The sequence below is a fragment of the Vanessa tameamea genome, chromosome 3, assembly GCF_037043105.1.
Source record: "Vanessa tameamea isolate UH-Manoa-2023 chromosome 3, ilVanTame1 primary haplotype, whole genome shotgun sequence".
In the NCBI taxonomy this organism is placed as follows: Eukaryota; Metazoa; Arthropoda; class Insecta; order Lepidoptera; family Nymphalidae; genus Vanessa; species Vanessa tameamea.
The window spans coordinates 12,766,782-12,794,324 of NC_087311.1; the positions used below are offsets into that span (position 1 = coordinate 12,766,782).

Here is a 27,543-nt window from a genome sequence, read left to right on the forward strand (position 1 = left end):
TAAATGATTCTGTATTTTAAAATTACAGTAATATGTTTTGATCTGTCAATTTTTTTTTTTTTACTTTATACAGCCATGGTGTTTAATAAAGCCACGTGAAAAATGTAGTTTTTATTCTTATTATTTTTTAATAACTCAAATAAATGCTTTAAATGACTACAGGGTACGGTCTCATATTTCTAAATAGTCGTATGTATGTTAACTAATCAATACTATCCAGATGTTAATTAGGTCATTTCATTTTTACGAATCCTTTAGTTTGCCGTTCCGATATTTGATTGTTATAGCTATAGACTTTTGCCAACAATATAGCCTTTGTTCTATTTTTAAAATAATTGGGTTCGTTTTCCAAAACTGATATAACAAAAATCTAATGTATCTTTGTATAGGTATGTTTAATTCTTGAAAAAATTATATGCAATTTAGTTAAGGCAGTTCTTTTTTAAAAAGCGCAAAAATGTTGGTTCACTAAGGTTCATCCGTCATCCATCTTCTCCGAAATTAAAACGAGTTCTTGTTTCAAAAATTCGCATGGCAATAATGGAAGATGCTACTGACATATTCGTAATTCGAGAATGATTTATTTTTTTAATTGTTTGTTCTTCTTGCTCGATTAAGTTTAATTGAAAAAAATGTTGAGTAATTTAATTTGTTAAATTGATTATAGCTGGAATAGAAAACGTTCAATGATTTTTAAAATGTTTACATATTAAGTAATTGTTTGTTTCGAAAAAAAGGTATTATGTTAAAGTTTGTATACATATCAACCATTTGGATGACAACTGTGAACCCAGTTAATTTACACGCTCTGTGACCTATCGAACTAATATAACGAAAGTAACGTAGATCTTAATAACAAATTAATAATTCGTTTGTTTTAATAAAATTATTCGTTCTAGTTGTTATATTTTTCATCATCAGCGTGCCAGTCCATCGCTAGACCCAGGCCTTAGAACATGATTTTTTTTTCTATCTGGTTGTGGACTGATATTTTTTGTACATTTAGATTTTAATCTTTAACATTTTATGCCTTTGTAAGACAGGACATTAGTGATCTGAAAATCAAATTAAATTTAATTATACCTTATTGTAACCTCTTGTCCACAATGAATTAAAAAGAAACCAAGCCAATGACCTCTGCCCTGTGCTATACGAATATCATTGTTCAAAGTACTTATATTTTTAACATATATTTATTTTCTATAGAACATGGTAGCAGTCACGGCCACACACACGGCGGTGTTCCACCACCAGCAAACGTCAGACACCTCACAGAGCTAGTGAATAGCAATGCAGATATGGCACTAGGCCATGCCGCCACCGATACGGAAGAAACTGATGAGATGGTACCACCAAAGATAGATAAGATACCGAGCAAGCAAGCACCCCGACCGACCTCTGATCCAGGACATTTGAATATGAAGGGAGTTTTTCTTCACGTCCTTTCCGACGCATTAGGTAAGTTTGTTCGTTATTGTTTTTATAAACTGTTCAATGATACTTTATCATTAAATTATATCTATTCCAACTACATGAGTACAAAAATAACATAAACAACATTTGACACCTAACTAACGCGATATAATTAGTCGAGAGCTTGAATAAATAATATATGCATTAAGGATTTTCGAAAAAAAATCGTTTTGAACGACGACAAAACTTACATCGGAACTTTGGAAGTATAATGATGAGGAAATAAGTAGTTAAGTGAACAGTATTGTATTATAAATAAATATATATTCATCAATATAGAATATAAATATAATAGAGAGGGCGCTGCACGCAACACGATAGTTGTTGATCCCGCTAAAAATAATCTTTTAAATACTTAAAAATCAGAATCAACAATGATTGTTGTGTTAAAACTATAGTTCTACTATAATTTCATGTGCGGTAATGTTATCTAAACGAAACACTTGAAAAAATAAAAAAGGAATTTGAATATTAGTGACGAAAAAACTATAAAAATCAAATCGTTAGAATATTATTGACTATCTTAATAATATGAAACATAAAATTAGTGCAAGTGAAAAGTGAAAAAACATTAAATATGTTGTTAAAATAAGAAATAAAAAAGTGTATATAAAAGTGAAGGTGATCTAAACAAAATAATAAATAAACTACCAACACAGTTGAAAAGACACCTAATGTAGTAGATACAGTTCATAAATTTCATCACCTGAGGTATCTTTCAATTGGCCTAGCGGTTCTCAAAGACTGCGTCTAATCGACCAAATCAAGATCGATCCCGGCCAGCAACCATCTTCGTAAATTCCAAAGTTTATTTTACAAAAGTTCTTTGGTTCCATAATATTATTGCAGTTTAACAAACTAATTACCAATATACCGCAAACAGGCAAGGAGAGGGCGCAACTGTGCCCGTACTTACTTCGGGACCGTGTTATTAGTGTAAAAATTAAGTGTATTTACTTAACGAAAAGACACAATTGTAGAAATAAAAAAGTGAGTTACATCATACATTGTGGACAACATCTATCATGGAGTGATAATCATATAATCAGTGAAAATTACTCAAATATTATCTGCATACACAGAATATCCCTCTACTTTACACCCTCGAAGCAAAAAACTAATTAAAGCAAATCGTGTCTTGCAATAATTACGAAGTTAGTGCTACAATTGCACGAAGACACAAGGTACGTAGTACTAAAACAAGTCCGAGCCGTCTTCGATCTACGATCAATCCGCCAAACAACTTGTTACCTTAGTAACTCCGAATAGAAACTAAAGAGAGCGCTAGCAGAACCACAAAAAACACTCCAATAGCTGTTCTACAACTTATAAAACGTTATTGAAAGCATAAAAAATGGAATTATGAAAAATTTTGCACGAGCTTCGAAAAATTCGAAGAGATTTAGATGATCAGAAAACCGCAATAGAAAAAAGCGGAGAAAAAGTGACGGAAAAAGTTACGCAAAATATAAACTGTATATTGGAAGATAAGTTTAAAGTATTCAATGAAAAATACGAACATCTAAGGGAAAAGTGTGAAAACCAAGAAAAAAGACTCAACTTTCTAGAAAAACAGGCAAGAAAAAATAACATCGTCTTTTTCGGAATAAAAGAAATGGAAACATCATATTTTAACCTAGAAAGTATTATAGTGGATTTTATCAAAGAACATTTCTCTCAGGGACTGGATCGCAGAGATATTCAAGAAGTGAGAAAAATAGAAATATACTAAAAAAATCCGGTTACTACATAACAGGATTTCTCACAAAATATTTTAAAGATGAGGAAAGAGCTTCAAGAACAAGTAAAAATCGAAAGGGAAAAGGGAAACATTGTAAAGATAAAATACGACAAACTTGTCATAAGTGAAAAAAACAAAACAACTGTAAATAACAAAAGAATGCTCTCAACTTCGCCTGAAATCAAAACCATAAGGAGATCCGAAACAAAAACAAATACACGGGCAAACAAGAAAAATAAACCTCAAACACAAATAAGCAGAACTTCAAGTCTATCGGAAAGTATCTTAAAACAAGGCATGCTGAATTACCTGGTAAATAGGAACACAAACAAATCACCAGAAATACAGCAAAATAACATTAATATATAGCAACAACAGCCCCTCTCGGAACATCAACATAAAACATCCACTATCAGAAAACCAAATTCATCTTCCAAGCCGGCTGGTCACCGTGGAAGATAATGACCAAAACCCTCCAAATAACCCTCCGAAAAACGAAAACAACGAAATAACCCCACAAAATACATTATACATTCTGACATACAACGTTAAAACTCTCTCATCATATGAACGCTTAATAGAACTTAACGAAGCCCTCAAAGTAATTAAATACGACATCTTAGGATTAGCTGAAACAAGACGCTTTGGAAACACAATAGAAGAACGTGAAAACTTCATTTTTTGCTACACAGGCCAAACACCCGGTCAATTTTGAACACATTTTTCAAGAAAAAATAAATGGACTTTGCGATCACCAGATGGAGCCTATAAAAATGAAATCGACTTTGTCCTGTCAAACCGACCTCGTCTCTTTAAAAACATAGAAGTTCTTAACATAAACTTCCCTTCTGATCATTGGCCAGTAAGAGCTACAATAGCATATGATACACACTTCAAAAAAGTAGAGCTAAGTTTAATAACTGTCAACATAACACATTAACAAATGAAGAAGCAATCACCAAGTTTAAAGAATACCTCAACTCCTACATATCGAAGAATCTAACGGTTTTTGAGATTACAATCCCAGTCCAGAAATACTATGATAACTTGATCAAAATTGTGAACCTAAGCTTGCAAAACGCTCAACTAGCGCAAAATCCAAAGAAAACCCACAAAATTCTTTCAGAGCATACCTTAAATCTTCTTAAAAGAAGACAAGACCTTCAAAACAGCCCAAATAAGACTAGAACAACGAGAAATGAAATCTCGGCGCTCTATAAGCTTGTCAACAAACACATAAAAACAAATTACGCCAACTACAGATATAAAAATATTGAAAAACACCTTCGCCAAACGGGAAGCACAAAAAAGGCATTCAAAGAGATGAAACCAAACAAAACTTGGATCAAATAGCTAAAACGAGGCGAACTAACTAAACACAACTCGATTACTCTATTCTCGAATCTGGAGAGACACCCACTCAAATGGTCCGAATCGAACATAATTCTGTTATATAAAAAAGGCGATCCGAATGATATTGAAAACTATAGACCTATAAGCCTGTTGCCAAGTGTATATAAGCTATTTTCTACAATCCTGAGCAAAAAAATTAGCTCTACATTAGAAAAAAGACAACCCGTCGAACAGGCAGGATTCAGAAAAGAATTCTCATCGAGAAATATCAAGAGAGAAGTCGACCATTGTACTTGGCATATATCGATTACAAAAAAGCATTTGATGCGGTGTCCCACAGCTATATCTGGGAAAGTTTAGCAACACAAAATGTAGAAAACGAATATATAAGAGTAATCAAAAGCAAAAGTAGAGTTAAACTAGAAACAACCGGTTCCTGGTTCCCGGTAAAAAGAGGCGTAAGACAAGGTGACCCCCTGTCACCTATACTATTCATGGCCACATTAGAGTCGATAATAAGCAAGCTTGAATGGAATAAATGTGGCATAAAAGTTAAAACTATATACTTAAACCACCTACGCTTTGCCGACGACCTGGTCCTGATATCATAGGAAGGAAAAGAACTACAATATATGGCAGAGTCACTAAACAAAACCACCAAGCTCACCGGGCTAGAAATGAACCTCTCTAAAACTGTTAATGACAAACAGCACCAAGGTACCAATATACGTCGGCAAAGAGCTTCTCCAATACACCGAAAAATACATTTACTTAGGCAAGCAAATAAGCTTCGACAGAACAAACAACTATCAGGAGATTGAGCGCAGGGCTCAGTTAACATGGAATAAGTACTGGAGTTTGAAAGAAATATTTAAGAGTAACATTCCAATCAAACTGAAGACTAGGGTTATGAATTCTTGTCTCATACCATGCCTGACCTATGCTTGTCAGACATGGAAGTTTAATAAAAATATCAGAAATAAAATTATAACGTGCCAACAAGGAATGGAGCGCAGTATGCTAAACATAAAAAGAATAAATAAAATTAAACATACAAAAATACGCAATATCACAAAAGCAACAGACGGTTTAACACAAGCCCTTGCATTAAAATGGAAGTGGGCCGGACACATAGCACGCCTACACGATCAAAGATGGACAAAAAAAGTGACAGAATGGGAGGGACCAGCGGACAAAAGAAAAAAAGGCAGACCCTGCAACAGATGGGAGGATGAAATCAAGCGCACTGGTCCAAACTGGATGCTAACAGCGAAGTCGGGAGAAAGCTGGCTCAATTTGGAGGAGGCCTTTACCTCCAGAGGGGTTCCTACAGAAATAACTACTACAATTTAATAATTATTTATCCACGTATCTGAAATCATTAATAAAACTACTAATATAACAATATATATCAATAACTTAGTATATAGTAGATCTATTAGCAAATCGAATGGAATACATTAATATAAGGTTTGTTTATCTTCAATCCTTCTCCAATTGGAATAGACTAGTTATTATATATTATAACTTTGTATGTGAGTGTGTTTTTTAATGATTTTTGTAATGTAAACACCGGTTCGGCGTGTTTATTTACTGAAATTTCAATATCATTGGTTACTGTTTTATACGGATTCCAAAATATATTCATTAAATACTATTTGCAATTAATATGTTGTGTATCCTGAATTAATGAATATCATAAATATTGCAAATACCGATACCACGTTTATTTTTCATCTTTATTTCGCATCTATCGGTCAAGAGCGAGTTGCCCATAAAAATGAATAAACTTGGTTCTTGGTAAATAAAGTTCCGGTTTCAAGGTTGAGTGAGCCAGTGCAACTACAGACACAAGGCACATAACTTAGTTCCCATGGTAGGTGGCGCGTTGGAGATGTAGGGATGGTTCATAAAAATTATGGCGCCAATGTCTATGGGCGAGAGATGACCACTTACCATCAGGTGGCCCATTTGCCCGTCAACCTACCTATTTCATAAAATAATAATAATAATAACAGTTGCCATTGTATGATTATCAACACAGTTGATTGTAAAGAACTTTTCATTCGAAAAAAAAAAACGAAACCGCTATTGATTAAAAACTATTTGAATTTCAAGTGAAACCGATACAATAAATATTAATATTTAATTACGTAGGTATTTAGTCTTCAACTACAACACTGTTACTGTGCTACAACAATTGTATGCTAAAGTTATTTAACGGTATTGCTATTGTATAAATAAATAACATTGACCAATTTTCGATTTACATTGAAATGCATTTGTCATTGATCGTGACGGAAATTACATTTTCGATAAACAAACTTTAGTCATAGTTGTAAACTTTGCGGAGATATGGGAGGTTGATTTCGGATGTTGGAATGCAAGACATATTTTAAAATGCATCCGCCGGTTTGGTCTCTATGGTAAAATAGAAATATTTTTCTAATTGCATGCATCGCTGCCGTAAATCAAATTTCGAATACAATTTGTACACTATGTTACATTTACATATTCTCATACAATACGTCAAAACCCGTAGTGTATTAGAAATGCACATGAAGTGAGTTATATGTGCAGTACTACCAACATAAACCTAATAAACTAACTAAAAAACTAAAAAATCAACATGCATAAAACATATACTCGAAGATCTGCGTTTCGGGGAAGATTTTAATAAATTCGGAAATTCAAATGATTAAGAAACGGGGAAAGATTTATCGAATACTAAAAAATGTCAGCATAAATATTACGCAATGATATCATACGATCGAGATGATTGGAAATGAGAAAAATGACTGTGCATTTATTCGTCTTTTTTTAAATACGGCGTGAAGTGTTATTATTAAACTTTAAATGAGGAAATGATCAATAACTGACGACTGTTTTGATTCGTAGTGTTATTGATGTTTTATTATTCTGTAAGTAAGTAGCATGATGGTAAGTAGTCCCCACCGCCCATAGACCATGGCGCTATAAAACATTCATTTACAGCCTGTAGTTATACTGGCTCACTCACCCTTTAAACCGGAGCACAACAATACTGTCTTGCCATTTGGCGGTATAATATCTGATGAGTTCGTGGTGCTTACGTGGCTTTGCACAATGACCTACTTTCAAGTTATTTAAAAATATGTGTTTGTTCCACTAACAGGGGATAGATCAAACTTAGCTGCTCTCTTCTCTTTGAGAGGAAAAGGGGTTAATGCCTTTTGGCCAATGCATTCGTCATTTATATTCAATTTCAAATACGTGTACGTGTCATAACGTTTGTAATTAGATTTATGATCGTTGATTCATGTTCAATCCTTTTAAGAATTTAAGAGTATGCGTGTATTATTATACTCCTTTGAAATAAACGTTGTACACTGGGCGTGAATGAACCTTTATCGAGCTTCAGTCTTAAACGATTCGATCAATTTGAATTTAATATTTGTCAGTCATGAATGTAATGATGAATTGTTTATAAGCGTTTTTATTTCTTTGATTGTGACAAGAAATGAAATGAGCTGTTTCGTGTGTAATGAGTCGGGAATTTATTTGTAATAATATTGATGTTAAATAAAATTAATTGTGCGCTCTTATACATCTAGACAATTTGTATAAAATGCCTGCCAGTAGATGTCCTACTGATGGGGAGAGGTCACCCGTCTTAAGAAAAAGGTTAGGAGTTTGGTCCTTCACAATGGTCCAACGCGACTTGTTTAATACACGTGGTAACATTTTATTCGATTAATTCAGAATTTTCTTTCACCGTCGAAAATAACTACATGAAACTTCGTAATGCTTGCTCAAGATAGAATCCGCAGTCTTCTGCTAAAAGTCAAGTGTTCCATTCGCTGGCGCATTCTCCCTGGACTGATGTTAATAATATGTATATTTTCTATGTCATATCGGCAGGGCTGGCAAATGCCACCGATACTGCATATAGGCTGCTATTTTTTTAGTTAGTAATTGCTACTATAAGTAATATTAATCGTTCCTTAATTTACTTATACGACTACAAACGTTCGGGTGCAAGCAGTGTTCTAGTTATCTCCTCACCGATGGTCCCAGATTTGATGAGGCCAACGGCCGGCGCCTAGGTTTTTTGCACCCAATTCTAGATTAAGAAAGGCTTAGCGACATTAACTTTGGAAACTAAGATGTTACGTATGTTCGGACTACACCCTTCAAACTGGAACACGACAATGCTTAGTATTGCTGTTTAGTGATAGACGGAAAAAACTCTTTCCACGAAGTAAACATATATTTTGGTAAAAGTTATTTCGGTAGTCCAAATAACATTGAAAACATTTGATCTGTGATTCAAAAAAAGAACATTTTCTCTAAAATTTAATATTTACCTAGAAATTGTATAGAACGTTAAAAAAGGTTACATTCTTCCTGAAATATTTCACGTATGCCAAGCGTGTTTGTAAAATTCGCACATCGACGGTTGCCTCGGTTAGAGCCGAGAGACGCGGTATCAGTTGACACTATTTTGATCGTAAATAACAAACGTGCGAACAGCGACCTTGTACTACATTTGGCTAAATATTATCACATATTAAGACCGGTTACATTGATTTTGAGTTATCACCTTTAACCGTAACCGTAAAATATAGTGTATGTCAGTGTTTCTCAACCTAAATGACTGGGGACCAAATAAATATTTAATTCATATTGACAATCATACCAAAGTTAAATCAATCAATCGTGCTCAAGATGAATAAAGACGAAACAATTGGATATAAGCCAACGTAACACAAAACAAACGTGGTATTTCAAAGTTGTTTTTTTTTTTTGTAAAAGTGATGTAATTGTTTTCTGAAATTAAAATTAGGAATATTGTATAATCTTGTGAGTTAATTCCTAGAATAATTTAAATAGTTTTATATAATTATTTATTTTTCAATAATTGTTACATTCGAGTAATTTCATTTTTCAATTAATTTTATTTATTCTTTTTTTCGTCACTATAAGCTCGTTAACATTATGAAGTAACAAGTTTGTTACTTTATTGATATTTCATTTAATATACGCGAATTGTATTTGACTCTTTTTTTCTCGGGCGTGGACCGTCGACCGAGGTTTGAGAAACGCTGTTATATGGTGTTATCCAGTAATCTCTTATTATTGTCATTATCTTTTAATGTAACTATCATATTTCCACGTTATCAGATATTGCTAAATGCTCAAGGTCGGATAAACCTATCGAGCTTTTTGTTTGTATTTATAATAACATCAATTTTATTTATAAAAATCGACTTTTGATAATTCGAGTTTAAAATCAATTTTAAATCTATAAAATTTTAAAGAAATATATTTAATAAAAACTTTTTCAACCTCTGTATTTTGCAAGCAAAGTTAGTAAGGCTAAAGTATTATTTAATTTTTTTTTATTATTGAGTATCTACAGAGATCAATATATATAATCTATATATGTACATATATCTATGTTTATAAATAGATCAAACAAATAGGGTTTTTATAAGTATATATTGTTTTTTATTTATAACAAATGATCGCTCGAGTAAGTTTCAATAGACAGTAAACTATTTGTAAAATGCAATTTACGCCAATAATGTACTATTACTTGAAAGTTATTTGAAGTTGTTTTTCGACCTTCACGACCGTTAGATGTTGAATGCCTTGTAGTCGAACTTTGAATAGTATTGAACCTTAAGTTTGAAGTATTATATATATATATATATTTATATATCTCTATTTTCGTTCAGTTCTATATTAAATATACAGGGTATATAATTTGCTCAAATGTGCATGTATAGCTTATTTCCTTACTGTTATAGTCTGATAGGCGACATCGAATAAAACCAGAGATATCAGATACATCATACAAGGTTACTTAAGAGTCGCGTGTTTATAATAATTTATAGACTAAAATGAAATAACTTTTCTGGAATCGGGTATCGGGATCCTCCAAACAAGTTCAGCAGTAATTATATCGATACGAGGCATTTAATATACATCCCTGCTACCAATAATTTAATATTCGGATAATAGTCATTTTATTTTGTGTGCGATAGTTACCGCAAAGCAAAAATGGCTCCGTGTGATTGTTTACCTACAAAATAATTATACAAAACATTTAATATCTACAAAATAATGCAATAATTGTATTTCGGTTTGAACTGTGAATGCCAATGTAACCAGCACAAGGGACATAACATCGGTATATAACACTATAGTCCCTAAGGTTGGTTAAGAATTAGCGATGGTAAACTATGGGTTTGCTTATATTTCATACAGTACCTTACACATGCAAGGGCTGTGGTGTCCATCAGGTTCCCCAAAAACTTGTGGGTAAAATTTTAACGGGTCGTTAGTATTAACATAAAAAATATCGGTTACCTAAATCGACTCGTTAAATACAATGAAATATTTTATTTTGTTCAGATTTAAAATGTTCAAATGTGATATTTTTCTAGGTTCGCTAATAGTTGTGAGCTCGGCGCTGGTGGTCTGGCTCACTAATTGGGAGTACAAGTACTACATCGATCCGGCTCTCAGTATAGTTCTAGTCATTTTGATACTTGCCTCCGTGTGGCCGCTGTTGAGAGAATCCGCCCTCATCCTCTTGCAGACAGTTCCGACACACATACAGGTGAGAATATATCCACTACAATATTGTATCGTTTTCGGGCAGACAGACTTTTTAGTGTGACGCATTATACTTATTTTTCTTTTAAAAAAGAATTGCATAATTAAAACCTTTTTTTTAAAGTAAACACTTCTCTAAAGTAAAGGTACTTTAACGTAAACATTGCATAGAAATAAAAATTTAGAAAGATAGAACACGTGAAACTTATCTATAAATTGCTCTTTAAGTCCAAAACTTAAAATCACTTGCTTAAAAGTGAAGGAAAATATCGTAAGGATGCCTGCATTTATCGCATGGAAACGTGAAGGGAGAGAGTTTTACCCTGCTGTGTTATATTTAAAGGCATTTACTTATAGTGTTATGCTACGATACTGTATCAAAATTTTGCCATTGTTAATTCAAAACAATTTGAAGGTGTACAGGTATTGTCCTAATATCCGTAACTTCGTTGTGTATTTCTTTCAAGTGATAATATATTACCATCGTAAACACTTCAAACAATAAGCCGTTATGTTTATGATTTTATGTTTGAAACTAAACTAAAGTATTGTTCGTTATTACGAGTACTTTTATTACTATTTGGATATTGTTGTGATAAAACAAAAATGTTGAAATTTAAATTCTATATGATCATTATAATATTAAGCCCAATTTAATCCACTGCTGGACATAACTCTCTAAACACTTGCCATGATTTTTCTAATATCAACTGACTATCGGGCAGAGGGCCTCCTCGTTTGACTCGCAACTCCGTGACTATTTTGTTCCACTTAGTCATGCGGATTACCCAAGCGCCCTTAATTTTATGCTAAATGCCATATTAATATCTGAGTATTATTGATAGAATTAGTCCTTTTCCTTAACAAAAATCGTGGGTGCGGGATGTAAGTCAACTGTTAATTTTAGCAGTAGTCATTTATTTGAAAATACCTTAAGTAATTGTCACGTTATAAATGCACCAAAGGTGTTTTTTTATACAAATAGCCTTTAAAAAGTTCGATCCATTTTTCTCGTTTGTAGTGAGTGTGTATCTTGAGAATATATTATATATTATAGAATCTGTTACAAAAATATGATGTACTTTTCTATACATTTCACAGAGACAATATTATAATTATATATGCAATGATGTTTAAACATAAAAGTTCAATTTAATTACATTTGGATAATGTTTATTTATGGCTGAATTTTCACACAAGGATGAATTTCCTTCGAAAATATATCTCACACAGACACGTCTCGGCAAACGTTTTTATTACACGCATAGATAACGCTGTAGATAAGGGCTTGTCTACACGGTAGTTATATACAGACGCTACGACATTCGGCGACCTGAACATATTTACTCGGATATCTCGTATTTGCAAATTGATAATAGTTTAATATACGAAACGTGGTTCTGTTAAGGGTCTGACACACTAACCGCCAACCGCGTCTTTATCAATGAATTTGATTATTTCGAAAATGATACTGAATGTTATTATTGCGTTCTAAGTGTGTGACCTAAATAAAATTTGGTAAATATAACATTACATTTAAGTTCATAGTTAAAAGGTAAAAATGTTAATTTAAGTGTAATCCAAAAGATTCATTGCAATGAATATATAATATAAGTATACTGAAGTATTTATTTTTGATTATAATGTTCAATTAGAACTATCATAGGAAACTATAAGAAATAAAATTAATGTATCGTATATATAATTAGTATTGATCTCGTCAATCATATAGTCATCTAATCCAGAGCTTAACGTACTTCCGATTGACTTAAATTTACATTACAATACATTAGCAGCCTGTAAATTTCCCACTGCTGGGCTAAGGCCTCCTCTCTCTTTGAGGAGAAGGTTTGGAGCATGTTCTACCACGCTATTCCAAAGCGGGTTGGTGGAATATACATGTGGCAGAATTTCGTTGAAACTAGACACATGCAGGTTTCCATACGATGTTTTCCTTCACCGCCGAGCACGAGATGGATTACAAACACAAATTAAGCACAAGAAAATTCAGTGGTGCCTGCCTGAGCTTGAACCCGATATCGTCGGTTAAGAAGCACGCGTTCTAACCACTGGGCCATCTCGGCTTTTACTTAAATTGACTGTACTTGATTTACTTAAATTACGCCGGATTGTCGGATTATTGTACAATGAAAGAAACCTGTGTGTGTGAGTGCACGCACACACACAAATACTCAAATTGTATTCAAACATCTCAACCTGTCCGAAATGCGAACGGACGCGCACAATTTCATTTTGCTGTCAGATCTGCGTCCCGCCATCACTCTGGACGCACATTGTTTGTGCACCTGTGTCTTGCGTCTACACTTGCCATAATATGATACTTTTTAATTATCCTTTGAAAGTCTACACAGACAACTCTATAGATATATAGAGAGGATAGGTTACCTGTATTGACATTTTACGAAAAACATAATTAAAAAAAAGTATCGATCAACAGGTTGACGCGATACAAAGACGTCTCCTAGAGAAAGTGGATGGCGTGCTCGCAGTCCACGAGTTCCACGTGTGGCAGCTCGCCGGCGACAGGATCATTGCGAGTGCTCACATTAGGTAATTATTGATAACAAATCACGACATCCTCTAAGTCTTAAGCATTATATATGACTGTACAACTGTATTATATATGTACATACAAAATAGCTTAAAACGACCACTACGATATATTCGGGTATGGTGCTACTGTTCTTCACTTTGCTAGAAATTACATCTGTCAATGATTAGTTGGAGGTTGAAGTATATAATAAAAATAATTACGTTTTGTTTAATTTTAAAATACATTTCAAACAATTTGATATTGTCAATACAATAAACATTAGTCATTTACATACATGACTTGTATATTATAAATAAGCAAATGTTTAAACTTTACGTTTATGTATATAATTTTTGTGCAAATATTAAATACAAACAGACAATAGTAACAAGGTTTATATTGAATTGGTTAAACCAATTTTTACTATACTGTCCCGATTGAACCAGTTTTTGAACGACGAATAAAAAATTAAAATCAGTCCATGAGTTTTGGAGACATGATGCCACAGACCGACACACTTTAGCATCGATACTTATGACATCCCTACTTTAACGACGACGGTGATTAAAAATGTGTACCGATGACCGTTTTGTTCCTCCGTACGAGATAAGATTATTATTTCGTCGTGTGACATTGACTCCGTTATTTAAAACCTTCAAATTTATTTTTCGCACCATAACTAAATTAAAATAATATTTGCAATTCAAATTAAATATTTAAATGGCAGAAATTTGATAATGAAAGCCTTTTATTGTGTATCTGATAACGAGATAATTGTCGTGAGTTCAAACTTTATCAACAAAGTATCATATGGGACTCGTGCTACGGACTACTAGAGAGGCGTTTGTTTCGACATGTTTAATATTAACAATAATGCAATATATAATCTGATTAGGCAATTAGCTGGGTATCAAATAACTGATTATTATCAGTGTTGCATACATTTTTACTAATACTATTTTTTATATTTAATATTATATTTCTAGTTTTGTCTGTTGATTTTACGGTAAACGACTAAATATAGAGTAACTACTGAGTTTCTCACCGGTTGTTCTTGGTAGAATGTACTTTCAGAACCGGTGGTAGCTTTACATTTCATTCAAACTGGAACATGACAAGTCAAAAGGTGAAAAATGCTTTTATGGGCCTACTTGAATAAATTGTATTTGATTTTTATTTTAAATGGTCGTATATAAGATAAGAGATCAATAATATTGAGCAGGTGTGTAGAGTATTTAAAAAAAATGGAATACTTAACAATTATTACAAATAAAAATTTTGTATTGAAATGTAGTAATCGTCTTTTAAGTATTATTGATACTGGCTGGTTATTAACAAATTATTATAAAAGAAAAAAAAAACAATAATAATATGCTGAACAATAGCTATGAAATAAAAATTCGGATTATAAATAAATGAATGATATGAATGACTTCATTTGGCTTATGACATTTAAAATGACACTGTCTTGTCAATATTAACCAATCAAAACGCGCGATTCTTCCTATCGTACAATACAATCTTTATTATACAAGGTGCCATTCAGTAAAATTATAAATAATTAATATTATTATAAATAATCAATCAATATATATTGATTATTTATAATTTTACTGAATGGCTCCAATGATATTACAATGTAACCGAAATTGGCACGTGATGTTGTATGATATTAGAACGATTGTCAAAATTCCTTGCGTTAATAATGTCACCGATTTTATAATTGCGAGATACGAATCTTAATACTGAAACATGTGTGTGTAATTAAATTACCACTCTCAAATTCAATACGACAGAGTATAGCAGAATTTATAATATAAACACGAACGGATTTACCCGCTGTGTTTTCAACATTTCGGAACTAATTCTTTTGGCGAATATCCAAGAGCCTTTGTCCCAACACGAGTGTCAGTGAACCAATGCGCCGGGGTATTTATGTGTCCCTGATTTAAAACACGATCAATATATATTTACAAATTATCATTGATCTAGATACTAATGTGCATTGCATTGTGATATATATACTCAGGAAAAATGAAAAATTGTTTATTTTTTCTGGAAATTAATTATTTGTAATGGGCAAAGTTTGGAAGTAGTCCTGCTCTTGAATTATCTCTGGTTGTTGGATTCCCCTCCCATCGGTTTAGGGAGTAGATCGATGTTTGAACACACACTTGAACACTATAATATCTCCTATTCTCAGTTGGACCTTTTATTGGTGCTTCTGTGCAATATACGAAACATTTCTGCACAGAAGTATCAACAAAAGTTGTTAAGATGTAAAAGAGAAAACCTTTTTTAAAAGTGACAGTGTTGTCAAACTATACAATTATATAAGAATAATGGCATATATATTATTTTACAGATATTTTATAATTTTGCTTTTTTTTATGACACATAGATTTCTACACAGTGTTGTGTGTGTGTGTTGGTCTAGTGACGAATGGCCGTGCTGATCAAAACCGTTCAGAAGGATAAAATTATATGTTAAGATGATGGTTCGACCACTTCCAAGCTAAACTATGTCTAAAAAAATAATGACATCACCCTTTGCTGCACTAAATAAGAGCTCCTACTCTCGTTTATAATAATACTTAATCTTTAGGAATAAATAAACAATATCCCTATAATATGTTTATGTGCTTCATAGAAATTCCACGTCTACTTCATATTTGTAAATATAAAACGCAATTTTAAAATTACATTATTATTCAAAGGAGATGACAATAACGAGGATACGCGATGTAGGTCGATCGGTCTCCAAACGACTCGCATTGAAATATCTAAGTCTATCGCTAAAAATATTCTGTTTTCCTCCATTACTCCGCTTTTAATATTTTTAACTTGTTTTTCTCGTCTATGTAGTTTGATTACGCGTGCAGCATCTGGAAGACCCAGATTTACGCAACAATTTATTTATTTACATAATAGATAGCGTAGTTTATGGTCCTTGAGGTGACCATAATGTAATAAAAAAAAAAGAATATAATTTCGAATCGAAAAGAATCTTATTTATCAAGTCGAAATAAAATTTAATTTAATCCGCGATATATTAATTTATATATAATTAAGTTCCAACCACGTGTGAGGTGGGGGAGTGTTAGGTATCCTATGTCCATTTGTGTACCCTTGCACGTAGGCAATATTTTCTTTAATGATCGGTTGAGTCGTTACGATGTAAAATATAACAAACAAACTCGCTATAGCAATCAAGATCAAAATATACTTTATTCGAGTAGACTTTTAAATAGCGCTCTAGAATCGTAATTTTACAGAAATATATTAAAAGTAAAGCTAACACCGAATCGGAAGGTAGATCTATAGTATTAGTTAGGATGTCGGTTTTTTCATACTTACATACAAAGACGCTAATAAATTAAATGAAAAAACATATAGAAGATAAATTACCTTTAATTAACGGTAATGTGTATTTTGTAAACTTTACAATTTTACAAATATTAATATTATATCGAGACACAAGTCGCAGGTGACTTACACAAGTGACTAAAGTTAAACTTTATCACGTTTTGATCCTGATAACATTGGCAGCGAATTCAAAGGCATTGTCTTCAGAGCTGATGAGTTATATATTTGCAAGCGATTGTTTTAATAACAGTGAATCATGTCTTTGTTTAAAACGTCATCGTGTTTTGAAAGTAATTGATCAACGTTAAATGTTATTCGATTTGGAAATTATGTCCAACCAGATAATGAGGTAACTACAGGAAAACAAGGGGAAGCTGTTCATCTTTTTATTTTATCCATCGAGTAGGCATATGACTCCACTCCACCTGATGCAGAGTGGTAGTGGAGTCTAAACGCGAAGACGGCTAGAACAGTCAAGTAGAATGAACTAGTCGCCCTCGCCATGCTCTATTGATGGATGGAGTTCAGCAATGATATCCTTAGTCAGTTCTTATGAGAGGTTTTGAAAAGTTGGCTCTGCCAAAACGACATGGCATTTTAGGCAATAAATTTAGTTAGTAAATGAATATTTATATGTATATAGGTAGTTTTAAAATTAGAAATTGTCTGTGTTACTTTCAAAGGAATACAAATAACTTAACTATTTCATTATAGGTGTAGAAATTTATCGGAGTACATGAAGATTGCAGAAAAAGTTAAGGAATTCTTTCACAACGAAGGAATTCACTCCACGACCATACAGCCGGAATTCGTGGAACTGCCTCTAGACGGCAATGAGGTATGTATTTGTGTTTGTCTTATCTACTAATTGCGACATTATAGATCACTCACCAAATAATCTCCATTCATTGTTTTAAGAATAATGAACAATAGAAGTTTGTTAATAAAACACGACACAATTTGGACCAAGTAGTAGAAAAATGTAACATGAATGTATTAATCCGTATTTTTCATGCCGTCTTTTCCTAATAAATTGATCAACTGTGGGTTGAATATATATGGAACAATATTACGTAATGTTTCTCTTCATCTACGGGTACGAAAAATTGCTTAACCTTGTTTTAATTATTCGGGTATGGCGCAATTAGTAAAATGTGCATACATTATCTGCCTGACGTCTAAGGAGGGCAAGAGTTGCAATGGCTATATTCCACGATCTGGCTCTACTCCACCGTATAGCTTCAGCATCACCGATAATGTTACAAATGTTTCCCACAGATAATGAGCGGCGCGTCCGCAGAAGCCCCGTGTGCACTGCACTGCCCGCCGAACGACCTGTGTCACAACGCCACGTGTTGCGGACCCAACCAGCAGGTACCGCACACTTGACTCTCTAGCCCATGGTACACTGCGCCATACACATTCATTAAAATATTAAAGAGCTCACGCTAGATAGATTGATAATACTTTGTTTTAAACACGAGGACAAGTTACTGCATTTCGTCAGAACATTAGACTTTCTGACATCCGACGAACAAGCCCATTTCAATTGAAGAAGGAAAAGAGGTAAAATCTTTAATCTCGAATTGGTATGCTATTAGAGCTTAACGATTTAATACAACGATACGGCATGAGTTCTTAATGAATGAAATATAAATGTTATACACACGTGTAGTTATTGTAATTTTGGCTTAAATATAATAAAATATAAATATAATTTAAACATCGAATAATCCGTGCACATAAGAAAAGTTACTACTAAAACCCGGTATTATTAGCTACGCCGATGACAGCACCGTAATTCAGAAGTACGTGTCCAACTAGCGAGCTAGTCCAGAGGAAATGCGGTCCTTGAGAGGGTCCATGATTGAACGGGTGAATGAGACATTGCAGTGGGTGTCCGATTGGGGTGACGCCAATCTTGTTCAGTCAACCCTTCCAAAACACAGGCGTGTCTTTTCTCCGCGAAAAAGAGTAGCTTCGATTTAACACCCACTTTCGAAAGTGTATCCTTACCGATTACTAATCATCTAGGGCTTCTAGGTATTACCATCACCTCTAACCTCAACTTTGGCTAACAAATTGAGTCTATGGCACAAGCGGCGTCCAAGAAATTATCAATTCTTTCAAAGGTTCGGCGGTACTTCAGCTCTGAACAGCTGCTTAATCTTTACACTACCCAAGTTCGATCCCACATGGAGTACTGCAGTCATCTCTTGGACGGTGCAGCCAAATATCATCTGGAAGCTTTGGATTCAGTTGACCGAAGAGCCCGTAGGTTAATTAACAACGAAAAGCTCTCAAATAGCAGACTACACACCCTTGAGCATCGTCGTCGAGTTGCCAGCTTATCGGCTTTTTATAGGATACACTTTGGAGAGTGCTCGAAGGCTCTTTTCGAACTGATTGAGCCATCTCCATTCCTTTATCGGACTACTAGGCGAAAGTTTCATCCATACGTTGTTGACATACCCAAAATTCGAACTACACGGCTTGACAGCTCGTTTTTGATGAGAGTCGCCAAAATTTGGAACGACCTGCCTGGGTCTATTTTTCCCTGATGAGTTGAACTCTGGAGCCTTTAAGAGTAGAGTGAACAGGCTCCTTTTGGATGGGCGTGTACAACCTTCGTCTGCATCTACACTTTCCATCAGGTGAGATGAAAGACAAACGCCTATTCCATTACAACTAAAAAAAAAAAAAAGTGCTGTCATGTACGAAACAGAATCTTGAAATTGAATTCAATTTGGTAATATATTTATTTAAGCTTTCTTATTTAATTTGCGATCTATGTAAATGACTACAATTTGTTACTATTTTTGGTAATAATAAAATATTGATTTTATTTTACAATTCGTAAGGATGTTAATAAACTGTATCGCTTTTTTTATTTGTGTAAATTTATTATAGAAAATCTGAAAGTACTATGTAAGTGGATTGTTGTGGTTAATATAAGTCGTGTGGTTTTGTAGGATAAATATATTACTGATTCTTATTATATCTGATTATAGCACAGATAACCCATTTGTATGGAAAATCTATATCAATGGCTTTTCGTCTCTTTTCCTCCTTCAATTGAAATGGATATTGACAAATAAATTCCTCGCCCGTATTGTATACATATTTTGTGGATAGTTTTCGTACACGAAAACAATAATCTAGTATAGTATAACTAATTTGTTTTAGTCGCACCAGTTCTTGTTTCGTTATTCTGTAAATGTGTTTTGTTCGTCTGATATTGTGATGTCTTGTTTTCGCGTATGGATTACATGTTAATTAATTATCAGACGCACTGTGTCTGTTTGCTTCTGTAAATCACAAGTTAAAGAAACATTACATAAACTATATTTTCTCTTATCGTTAGCGTAACCCGGTTTTTTATTGGTAAGGCCACCGCGAGGCCTAGGATTGATGAAAAATTTTCTTCGTTTCGTTCAAAGTTTACAATAATATTTTAGTACTTTATTGATTTTTTATCGATAATTTGACTTAAAATCGATCATTTGATTTCAATAGTTGCGCTTATATATAGAAAACATAATATTATATGTATACCTTCTTCGACGGTCTGATTCTGATCACCGTCTTTACGCTTCTTGCGTTGTAAAAGGTTTTCGTGTCGATTCGTTCAAGTCCAGCAGTCTTTAAAGTAAGGCAAGCAAATATTTCTACTCCAGGAGCACCGTGACGTTTGCTATTAGTTGCCCCCCCCCCCCCAACTTTGAAGCCAGTATTATTAACACATACATAAATAATTCAATATACTAAGCCACCAATATTTACCGGTATGATGATGATTTTATTGAAATAAGGCATCTATCACATGAACAAAAATGACATAACGCGATTAAAATGAACGTTTCGATACGTTCATTTTAACCCCCCAATAATATTATCTAATCGTTGCATAACGTGTAAAATTTTAATGATTCCTGTCCGTTCATATTTTATATATATTACATTTTAGCTAAGCTGCCTAATTTATAGTTTGGCATAAACGTGTGTGAAGTAGAAAATATGTAAACGTATTACTAATCAATTATCGTTCACGTATGAATATAGTCGATATCAAAATAATATCTGTGTAAATTTATCGTAAAGGTTCAAGTATTACGTAAGTAGGGTAAAAGATGAATTATATTTCTCTTCAGCAAAATCTGATTAGGGAGGGATAAAATATATAAAATTTGTTTCTTTTGCCTATCATTCTTGAAGTGATAACTTCTTATGGAAGAGTACACCGCTTCGTTACGTAACGCGTTACGGCGCCAGTCTGTCTGGCTTCCTCTTACGCATGTTCAACTTAGATTAGTTTAAGTTATCTCTTCTGTCGGGCGTCCCGAGATGCACACGTATTTTTTATTAAGACCCCTGCCTTTTTTCTTTTGGTTATTAGTTGGAAATTATATATTGGAAAAAACAAGTTATGAACGACCTAATTCAATAAAAACAAGAATATTTGTCTTAATTTGGGTTTTCAACTTTTTCGAAACAGAAAGCGATAGCAGTAAAAAAACTGAACTTGTGAAAGTGAGATTCTTACAAAAAAAGAAAGGAAACTTATTCTTTGTAAATCATTTCCCTAATTATAGTACAATTCTTGCTTCATTTTTAAACTGCAAAAGTGAATTTAAAGATCTTCGGTCATCAGCCATACAATTAACTTGTATAAATCCTAGTCTATGTTTAAACAATATGTTGAGTGCGTTTATGTAAACTCGCGATTGTAACCACAAACATATGCTTGCTTTATTTGTACTTGCGTATTAATTTTACTGGTGGTAGTTCTATGTGCAGACAAATATGTCCGATAGCCCGATAGGGTTAGGTACCACCTACTCACCATTTGTTCTAGCGATAAAAAGTAATAGATTATATAATTTTGTATTCCAATTTGTAAGATGTGTGCATCAAGATAATAACAGGCTCAAAGGACGTAACATCTAATATCACATTAATAATATAAATATAACAACCAGAGATTGCTTTGATAACATACACAGATTTAAATATTTCCAAAGAATGTTTTTTTTTTTCTAACTTGCAGTTTTTCAGTTTAGACACGATAAGGGTTCGTTAAAATATTTTTCAAGGAGATGCTTCTAATACGTTCGGGCCTCAAAATGTCTACCTCCGACACTCAACTTTTGAAGAATTTATTGTGACTTCGTTGTCTTATGAAGAATTTTGTTATTTTAGTATAATAAAATGTGATATATTTTTAATAATTAATATTGTTACATTGTTAAATCGTTTTAATCGTGTTAATTGTAAAAAATCATACTTAGTTTTTTTACCTCAGTGTGCCAAAGTCTATTTGTTACATGTGTATAAAATTTATTAAAAATAGCAAAATATGTATGTTTTTGATTTCTTTATAATTACAACACATAAAAAACATTTGAACACTAATGATTATTCAGACAAGAAAATACACTTATCTTCCAAATCAATATAACATAAATGTATGTTAAAAGATAAGCGAAATTATTCAAATATATACACTGATTAAAGATTTAATATAAAAACGAAATAGTACCATAAAATTCGACACCGATGTGAAAGAAACTCACATTAGCAATTGAATATCATGAACAATGCCGTGACGTCACTGATAACATATCGATTTTGAGATATTTACTGTTAACAAGGTGCTGTAACATACCTAAAGTACGTACAAATTATGCTACTTATATTGAATCAATTTACTAAAAAACTAAGGCACGTGTTATTCCGCGCACGTGATAGACGTAATACCTTTTCATCATGTTTCACTAAAACGTTGCACTTGAGTTTGACCTTAAATTTTACTAAAATAATAATCATTTCGAAAATATCACAATTTTGAACTATTGACATATTTTTGTTTTCAAAAAATAACATTAAAAACGGATTGCATTTAATTTTTGACTACTTATTATTCTTTGATAATTATTTTGACGAATTGAATAGGAATATTTTATCTGTGGTATCAATACTTTGTAATGTCATTCACGTTTATTAAATAGAATTACAAATATAATTTACAATGATGATTGCATAATGCACAATAGAATATTAAGTACATGCCCTTTCATGTATACGTCGATCGATACGAATGTGTATTTATGACTAATCTTCGAAAATTGATTTGACCTTTTTTACTATGAAAATTACAGATAATTTACAATGTTGGTAGTCGAGAATATATTATTGAATTGTAAAGCAATTTTCGATTTCAATATGAATATTTATTTTACCTTTAATTTAATATTATAGTCACATCGATATATATCTTAATTTTTGGACATTTGGGTTGGACTATTCGACAAGGAAATAATAGATAAAATCCTGGATGCTCGTCAGGTGACTCCTTAATATTCTGACTTCAGGTCATGTTAATTATAAATATCATTTTAGTTCAATAGTAAAATGTTTAACATTCATTAATCGGAAAAATTGTGGATCTCATTAATGTTATTTTAGTGTTATTTTATTAATATCTATCAATTTTTTTACAAAACATTTGAAACTTTGATATCGTGTGTACAGTTTCCGCATAAAGTTTCACCGTCCAAATGTTACTTCACCATCATACATTCATAATCATCATTAGCGTCATTTCACTCTGATTTATCGATGACTGGGTTCAAATTTGTTTATTATTTTCAGAAACAAAGTACACCGTCCCCAACGGTCACTCCGTATTTATGCAGACAAAGGAACATGGGCTCGCGGACGGAGTCGATTAGTTCGAACCTTGGAACCGGCGGCCAAGGAAATGCCACTGCGAGGAATCTGGACGCGTTAGAGTGCGGGTGAGTATTTTACCTTCATTAAGTTCGTTCAGATTATTATACAGCCATCCCATCTCAAATAGTTTTTTAACAGACGAATAAGGGTGTTTTTTATCACTATTAAGTTATTATCTTATTTAATTACTAATTACATTATATAGTAACTATTATTGCAGAGTCCTCGGCGAAGACCATACTCTTACATAGGCTTCGCGTACTTTCAAATATTTTAGATCAAACACTAATCTAACATTAAACAAACTCAATGAGATTTAGACAATTTTACTACTTTTAACTTATTGATATATTTCTAACAAAGGGGTATTGTTGGGTTGAATGCATGTAGCAAATAATCACCCCATAACAGCCGTATCCACAAGCATAAGGCAGTTAATGTCTGCTAAAATATTTTTTCTTGCAACGTCATAATCACCGCATCGAAAAGTATTCATAGGGTTTTTTTTTTAATTGTTCGAATTCATTCCTTTGCCTAATTTCATAACAACTTCTATAGATATTAATACAGGATAAACAAATACTCTTCACTATTTACAACACATTTACTAGGTTAGGAAAACATTGAAGACGATGAATAAAATTATACGATTTTAATAATGCCTTCTCAAAATGTTTCTCTTACTTCGGTTGAGAGCGTCTTAAGTCAGTATTATTCTAATATAATTTCAATACTTTAAACGTAACAATCTTTTTAGTCGACTGTGAATATCGTAATATAATTCATAACTTTATGTAAAGATATGTTATAAAATTACCTTATATTATTTATGTATCTAAATAGAGTGTCGTACTACGAAATAGAATAAAATAACTAGAACAAACGAGCCAACTTTATGATATTTGTTCGCGTGACAGCCACGCTTGACACCATAGATAATACATATATACTGAAATAGATGCGACACAAGCGAATCAGCTATTTATTATAACCCGCCCTCTGCGCTAGGTGGCGCTGGTTTCTTAGAGCGTGTGTATATATATATTAAATTATAATTACTTTTTATTTACTTCGAGGGAGGTTGTGTAAGAGATTTACTAAAACAGAAAAACAAAAATTGGAAAGAAATGTATCACATTGTGTTTTCTGGTTTAGTAGAACTTTTACATGTTGTATAAGATATTTTGAATATAAACAATTTTAAAAAGGTAGAATATTTTTTTGTTGTTCAGTATTTTGCTTTATGCATACATTATTAATCAAGTGTTTACATTTACAAAATACTCATAAATTAAAAGTCTAAACAATTCTTCAACAAATTGGCCACTCTATATCTTAAAAAGTATATCCTATAAGTTACATTTCTGCAACAACCATAGTGTTACTTAAAATCATGGTGTGTCCCTCACACCATACATTGTCCATACAATTACGAAAATCACATTATTTACCTACATTACTAAATTACTAAAATGTTGTTAATTGTTGATTGCTTAGTTAAAATATAATTAAATAATAAATTATAATGAGGTAGAATATGAACTATACAGATATGAATATAGAAAACATAAGGTATAATTACTTTTGTTTCCTATGACTTTGATTGTAATTGAAAGCTTCTACATTTTTGTCTGTTATAATTCTATTAACTCGTTTACACCAACTATTGACTATTAAATTAATAAATAAATTATTAAATAATTTACTAATATCAATTTATGGTTACTACAAGTAAGGATTGAGAAATCACACCTGCAATTTATTAAGTTTTTAGTAATTTTTTATTTTTTTTTAGTAGCCTTATCCATCAAAACTGCAGTACCTGTCTCAATAGATATTTCTGTGGATGTTGATGCACTAATAGACATATCATCTGTAACAACAAGAATTATGTTATAATTTTTCTCTACAAGTAATATTTTTATATAAAGTCTTGAGATGTGATTCATGGTACAAATAAAAATTGTCTTGCATATAATCTTGTTATAAGCTATCCGTGTGCCAAATGTCATCCAAATCCATCTAAACAAAAATACAAAACTTTTGTCTTTAAAATATTATAACAAGTACACCACTGAATGTACTATCAGTTACCTACATCTTGTATAGCATGCATTTAAATCTATTCTTGCATTTCTATTGCTAAGATCAATAAAGAAGGATTTTTTATAGAGTTGAGTTAAATAAATAAATTGTTTTGATTCTCTAATTAAGTGAATGACTGATAAAATGATATTGATAAGTATGTCAACCGACTCTCACCTTTCGTAATATACAGAGCTGGAATAACATTTCTTGTTAGCCTGTTGCTTGGTGATATGTAATAATTTTCAAAAGGTTTATTGCATACTCTCATTTGGTTATAGATGTACATATTTCCATTTTCTGTAGTGTTATTCTCCGTCAGTCGTCCTTTGCACGTGTTAATAATTTTTAAAGTATTATTTACCTTCTGCGTTACACCCAAAATAACAGTTAGATCATGGGCTTTTCAGTACCTTCGTCATCATCATCAGTCTAAAATCTTTGCCGGGGTTGGTCAAGTGAGGAGTACGAGTGCGTCAAATATCAAAGAAAGTAGCACTATCAGAGTTCGTAAAACACGCCAAGGTCAAAATAAAAGTGAAAATTAGTGCTGGGAGTTTTTTTCAGAAACGGTTTTAAGAACTAGTTCTTTTATAAAGAACGAACGAACTGTTTCTTGATCGCCGAACATATAGCTTTAAAACGAACGAGACGACACTCGGCACCGGCCGTCGTTTTGGTACTGCTTCGCAAAACGTTTTCGATCACGTGAAACTAACTAAACACTCTATTTTAATCGCCGTAAGGACTATTATTGTATGAATATTAAACCAGTTCTAAGGAACTACTTTGGATTTGAAGTAACGAATATGCTACAATGAATCTTATTCCTAAAGAAATACAATACAAATTTGGCTGTAGAAGAATGAACTTAATCGAAAAACCATTTTGTTGGTACTGCTGCGCGAACCGGTTCTTATCACGTGTAACTGACTAAACACTTTATTTTGATGGCCGTAAGGACTATTATTGTATGTATATTAAACCAGTTATAAGGAACTACTTTGGATTTGACGTATCGAATATGCTATAATGAATCTTATTTCTAAAGAAATACAATACAAATTTGGTTGTAGAAGAATGAACTTAATCGAAAAACCATTTTGTTGGTACTGCTGCGCGAACCGGTTCTTATCACGTGTAACTGACTAAACACTTTATTTTGATAGCCGTAAGGACTATTATTGTATGAATATTAAACCAGTTCTAAGGAACTACTTTGGATTTGAAGTATCGAATATGCTATAAAGAATCTTATTTCTAAAGAAATACAATACAAATTTGGTTGTAGAAGAATGAACTTAATCGAAAAACCATTTTGTTGGTACTGCTGCGCGAACCGGTTCTTATCACGTGTAACTGACTAAACACTTTATTTCGATAGCCGTAAGGACTATTATTGTATGAATATTAAACCAGTTCTAAGGAACTACTTTGGATTTGAAATAACGAATATGCTACAATAAATCTTATTTCTAAAGAAATACAATACAAATTTGGTTGTAGAAGAATCAATAAAAATTAGGAAACAAAAAAAAAAGTTTTCGTGAGCTCCTTATACGCTTATTTTTTTTTTATTACAGATTTAGTATTAACTGTTTAATAATATTATTAATCGGGTAATCCTCAGCCGTAA

General features: G+C 32.5%; 1 protein-coding gene across 1 annotated transcript in view; it reads left to right on the forward strand.

Moving 5' to 3' along the window:
* The window catches only part of LOC113397292 (uncharacterized), a 40,912-nt gene that overhangs the window by 11,233 nt on the left and 2,136 nt on the right, over window positions 1-27,543 (forward strand). The window contains exons 3-8 of the mRNA XM_026635582.2: window positions 1,207-1,458; window positions 10,999-11,174; window positions 13,629-13,741; window positions 17,805-17,928; window positions 18,369-18,464; window positions 23,742-23,887. Of these exons, the coding sequence (XP_026491367.1) occupies window positions 1,207-1,458; window positions 10,999-11,174; window positions 13,629-13,741; window positions 17,805-17,928; window positions 18,369-18,464; window positions 23,742-23,887 (907 nt within the window). The remainder of the gene's footprint in view (window positions 1-1,206; window positions 1,459-10,998; window positions 11,175-13,628; window positions 13,742-17,804; window positions 17,929-18,368; window positions 18,465-23,741; window positions 23,888-27,543) is intronic.